The 5,689-nt window shown below is 49.7% G+C and overlaps 1 protein-coding gene across 1 annotated transcript in view; it reads right to left on the reverse strand.

The window, feature by feature from the left end:
• The window catches only part of tgfb2 (transforming growth factor, beta 2), a 19,309-nt gene extending 14,714 nt beyond the window's left edge, over positions 1–4,595 (reverse strand). Inside the window, exon 1 of the mRNA XM_029839037.1 lies at positions 4,250–4,595. Within this exon, the coding sequence (XP_029694897.1) occupies positions 4,250–4,595 (346 nt within the window). The remainder of the gene's footprint in view (positions 1–4,249) is intronic.
• Positions 4,596–5,689: the final 1,094 nt, after the last annotated feature.

The following is a 5,689-nucleotide window of genomic DNA, read 5'->3' on the forward strand; positions in this document are numbered from 1 at the left end:
TCAATCAATCAATCAATCAATCAATCAATCAATCAATCAATCAACCAATCAATCAATCAATCAATCAATCAACCAACCAACCTACCTACCTACCTACCTAGCATCTGTTACAATCAAAATTGTTTCTAGGCCCTTTCCAGAATCCCAGGGCCTGACCCCCAACAAGCAACAGTGGCAGGAAAAACTCGCCTTTAACAGGAAGAAACCTTGAGCAGGACCAGGCTAATTTAGGGGGACCCTCCTGCTGATGGTGGGGGGGGGGGGGGGGGGTAGAGGGAGAGGAGAAGGGGGGAGGACAGGTAGAGGAGAGGAGAGAATAGGCAGACAGTTTACAGTTTGGTGCTTCAGTAATTCAGAAACATCTAAACTCTTGTTGAAGGGTCAATTAGGGTCAAGGGTCAATTAGGGTTCTCCGGTGACTGAAAAAAGGGGTTGTACACTAAAACCAAGGAAAAGTTCTACTGAAAGCAACAAGCTTCCTTCCTAGAGCTCAATATGGCTGGTTGCTGGTGCCACTGGTGAGATCAAGGTTGATGAAGGACTGGGGACCAGGGGGACCAGAAGACAACTCTTGACACAGTCATGCTGGATCAGTGCTGCTCTTATAGCAGTAGAGGCTTCTGACCTGGGGGCCATCACTGTTCCAGGACCAGAAATGGGTCCTTCTCCAGTAGTACACTCGGTTCTAGCTAGGTAATAACGTGTGTTTAGGTTGCAATTCAGTTGGTCCTTCATGGTCAAATGTTTACAACTGTACATAGTTTCAATCTATCTCAACCGGGTACCTGATGCAGAACTAATTACTGCCGCTGAGTTCAGCTCACTAAATAAAAGCTGAGTGCAGCATGTGGGGAATGTTTGCTTTGAAACTGAGCAGTAAATCTTTGGCTCCCCGCGATCACCCCCAGAAACTTGCTGCTCTTTGAAATCACTGCCAAGCTTGTCAGTGGAGCGTTCATATTTTCAGCTGTGGACACTCCTGCGCGCGAGTGTGTGTGTGTGTTTGTGTTCAGCCATGTGAAGAGTGTTGGACATTGTAATTATCAGATCATTTCACACCCTCAGAGTTCTCAGAAAGACCTTCATTAACAGTACTGCTGAGGTCAGCTCCTTGGTGTTAAACAACCTGAACTGGTGAGTTTAAAGACATAAAACCCTCAAATCTCCAGCTGAAAACCCCTGAAGTGGTCCTAAATCCAGGCCTGATGGTGCCGCCACCGTGAGGCGTGCACGCTGGTGGCTGGTGAGGAGCGGCATGCACGGCTTGCTCTTTTAATAGAGAGAACTTGGAGGTTTCTCTGCCATCGTTCATGTTCTCCCTCCACCAGTCAGGAAATATTCTTCCAGCTCGGTGGACCAGAACCTTTCAATAAAAACAACTTGTTCCCACAGATGATGTCATCATTCATTCATCACTCACCATGTCATCCCATCCAGCACTCCCTGGATTTACTGGTACCAGGGTGCCAGTTTGGACCCAATCCACCCCCCAGCGTCTTTTATGTCATCATCTCCACTCCACTCCAGTGCTCATGTGTCTTTGTTTATCCCTTTTTTCTCCTTCTCTGGGACAGACATGAGTCTCCCCCCCCCCCCCCCCAACAACCCCAGTCTCCCTGGTGGCATCAGCTTTCCAGTTCTTCAACCTGTTCTTCGTGTAGCTCTCCATCTCTTCGGTGGCACCAGGGTGCTAATTAACTCTCACTCCATCCCTTTTCTCTCACATCTTCACACTGTCCCAACAACCAACTGTTTGCTGCCCCCCTCCCCCCCCCCCCCCCCCCCCCCCCCCCCCCCCAGCCTTTGCTTGGCCGTTCTGCAGCAGCTGTTCCATCACAGGACGTTCCCCAGAAGACTACACCCTCTATGACCTCCGTGTTTTCCCTTCCAGATATGGGAGGGTCAGAGCTGCAGGAAGGAGGGTGCTCCATCAAACCGCCCCGACAACCACTGCTGGTCAGAACATCACAGTTCCAACGTCTCCACATTTGTTTTTGTGTTTCCGTGGCGATTGTCACGGTGTCCTGGCTGACTCCAAACTTTGAAACAATAACTGGACATTACACAGGCATCCCTCAGCAGTCCAGCACTCCCACAGATGTTTCCTGGACACTTGGAGCTCCAAACCGCCCAGTTACAGCTACAAGCTCCCTTCTTCACCTCTTCAGTGGTTCCACACCAGCCTTTGATCACACCTGAATAAATCCACCTGACGGCTCTCAGTTTTACCCTCTCTTCACATGTTCTGTCCATCTCACCTAGCGTGGAACTCTTGGGGGAATTATTTGGCCCAGGAGCTGCTGAACTCCCAATTACCTCCCAATGGTGCTGTAACAACATTCTTCCTCATCAAACACTGACTGTGTTCCTGGGAAGTCCTGAATCATGAAAACACCCAGTTGCTCTTGCAGCAGCGCTGGACAGTGAGGCAGCGTTGGACCTTATTCCCACACACTCAGGCAGCGGTCAAAAATGACATCCCGGCAACTTTAAACCCACATTTTGATTTTACCTGCTGAAAATAATCGGGGTTTAGACTTTGAGATGTCGGCAAACGAAGGAAACGTTTACACGTGAAAGGTAACACTGCTGGGGAATTTAAGTGGATTTAACTGGATGGGATTTCTGTACCTGAGCTTTCCTCCGCTGCATTAGCCTGGCCGAGGAAGGGGAGTGAACAGAGGAAGGGCTGTTTGGAGCCCGGTCTGCCTCCCCTCTGCCTGACCTTCCCTCTCGTTCCAGGAATTTTCCATTAGGTTTCATGTTATTTAAACCTGTGTTTAAACAGAGAATTCTTTTCCACGTGCACCCCCAGAATGCATTAGTTTCTCACCCGGGTGCTCAGCATGTGCACGTTCACCACTGAGCTGCCTCTGCAGACTTAAGTGCAAGCCAACCTAATAAGGCTCACATGTCCTGAGAGTGTACTTTAATGACAGCTTCCACTCCTTGTTGGAGCCAAAGCTGAAAGCTTAAAAGCTTGATGTCTCCTGTCAGAAGTGAGGACTGGCCAGTGTCACCGGTTCACATGAATGAAAATCAATTCTTCCTGGTTTCCTCCCTGTGTGTTGACTCAGTATTATTTATATGTTCATTCCTGTCGTTGGCAGGAAGCCTGATCTCCTTATATTAAAAGCTATTTGCACAGGCTGCGGGGCCAAGCATAACATCGGGTCTAAAATACACCTCAGGGTAGACGGATGTCATCCTCATTTATTTTTGCTTCAGCTCATGTGCTCATATTTCAGAGATTGAAAGTAGAATCATATTGGAGGTAACGGGACTCGGCTTTCATCTAACGTGATTATTTTGCTTCTCCCATCATTCCTTTCTGCTGATGTGTCTTTGATGTGCTGCAGGAGAAATTCATCTCCGGGGAGCTCCGAGGTCAGAGGCTGTCAGCACAGAGCTCAGCTCACAGCCTGGAAGCCTGGCGGCTCCTGCAGGCTCACAGCAAAGACCCGGGAACCGCCGAGCTGTTCCTGCACATGGGAACGCGGTATCACCCATGCCTACACCACATGCACACGTGCACACTTTTGCAGAGCTTTGCACGTGGGCGCTGATGAGCTTTGAATAATTCAGAAATCAGGTTTGAATGATGTTAGAAATGAAAGACAAGTGTCAAAGTGTGTGTTGTAGCAGTGTGAGCTGTGTGTGGGGCTGTTTCCTTTAGGGATGCATTAACATCATAGTTACTTTAGTTGGTCTTCATCTTGCTCTCTGGTGCCGTGCAAAAGGGAAATTCAGGCAGGTTTTCATTCCCTTTTGGACCTCTTCAGTTCACTGGATCTATAACAAGTTGGTGTCTGTTCAAGTCATCAGAAAGCTGGTGTCAGAGTTCTCCTGGGGATGCTTCTCCAGCACTGATGAATGTTACTGCTATTTTATTCTAGTCTCTCATCCTTTTGAAATGATGGTGGAGGCTGTGGCTCCGTTGGCAGACAGTGAGGTCATTGGTCTGTTCGTGCACGTCTGCCGAGACTGAACCAAAAGGTTTTCTACTGATGTGGTTCTGATGGTCCACTTGACTGCATTAGTCCCCTGGGCTGACGGGGAGGCAGGGGTTTGAATCTATACTTCCCCTGGACGACAGGGGGCACTGCATGAGCATGACTTTTTATTTGGTTTATCCAGAACGTTGATTTCAGATATGGAGAGAAAACCCGCATTTTCTAACCAGAAGCCTTTATAATGGGACATACATCTATATCAGTGTGAATGCCCGAACACACGCACAGTTACTCACTCTCTGATGGATAGATGGGCTGCATGTCGATCTTGTGCACCTCTTTGGCGTAATATTCCTCCTCGCTTCGTTGGCGCTCGCACGTCGCCGCGCGTTCGTTCGCCTTCTCCTGCAACAGGTCGCGGGTGCTTTTGTAAATGGCCACGATGTCCGAAGAAACGTCCTCTGGCTCGGGGAACTCAGTCGGTGGGCTGGAGAGCTTTAACTTACTCAGGATCTGCCCTTGGATGGCCTTGATGCGCTTCTTCTTGAACTGCTCCATGTCCAGCGTGCTGCATGTGGACAAACTAAAAGCCACAGTGGCCAAATCTACAGCCAGGAGGAGACTGACGAGACACAGGTTCATCTTCTCTCCTCTGTGGCTCTTCAATGTCCAATTACAGAAAGACAATAGCTACAAATGTTGCCCGGAGCTCTTTATAAGGTCCGAGTAGCTGCGCACATCGCCGTGGACTCATCAAGCGCGGTGCGTTTTACGCACACCAATTAAAGACTCTGGACCGGTTGCAAACTGAATGGTTGCACGTAAAGTTAACAAAACTCGCTCTTCACGAGTAGAAAGCTATGGATGGTTGTCGGGCAGCGACAGTCAACGTGCAACGGGGTGAAGACGGCAGCGAAGGCAGCGGGGATTCAGGGCAGCGGCGCGCCGAGCCGCTCGGGCCGCAGGAGTGAACGCACCTCGGCTGGCACACGCAGATCAGCAGCCCGGAGTCAAAGTTGGTCTCGGAGGAACTTCAGCTTCGCGCTCGGTTGATTCATTGATTTTGTGAGCCAAAGAATCTTTTAGGTGGCGCCAGGAGTCCAGCGGGGCTGCGCACTTTCTGTAAAAACAGCCTCGTCAGACGATACGCGCAGTTTTACCTTAGGAGCCTCGCCGGGCTGCGCGCATCCTCTCTCACCCGGGAACCTAGGGAACGACTCGCCTTTTACTTGTGGCAATGCACCGAAGCCTCTCTGGCCTTTGAGGAATTTATAAGAGACTAAAGTTAGCACGTGTGCGCACCTCCGCCCGCGTCACACCGACGTTGCGGTCTTTACTGGTGAGAGGAGCGACTCAGCCCCCGTTCCCAAACTCCAGTTGTAAATAGGAGTGCTGATAGTCCGCTGGCATTAGGCAGGACACAGGGTCCTAAAGCCTGAGGGTTGAAGTAAAGAGAAATCAACTCAACTAAATCAAACAAGTTTTATAGTAAAGAAGCCCGACGGCGCCGCTGACAGGAGAGATCACTAAAACACTAATTTGACGGATCTCATATTAGTGTCTTTTCCCGTCAAATGAACGGGCCATCCTTCATTGTCCCTCCAGGAGGGCTCCATTAGCAGCTGCTGGCCCTTCACCAGGGTCACCGGAAGCGTTTGGATACGGCGCACAATCAAGACTGTGACTGAGAGTAATGAAACTGAACTGTAAAACTGCTAATTTTGTATTTTCATGTG

Source organism: Takifugu rubripes, chromosome 7, assembly GCF_901000725.2.
Source record: "Takifugu rubripes chromosome 7, fTakRub1.2, whole genome shotgun sequence".
Classification (NCBI taxonomy): domain Eukaryota; kingdom Metazoa; phylum Chordata; class Actinopteri; order Tetraodontiformes; family Tetraodontidae; genus Takifugu; species Takifugu rubripes.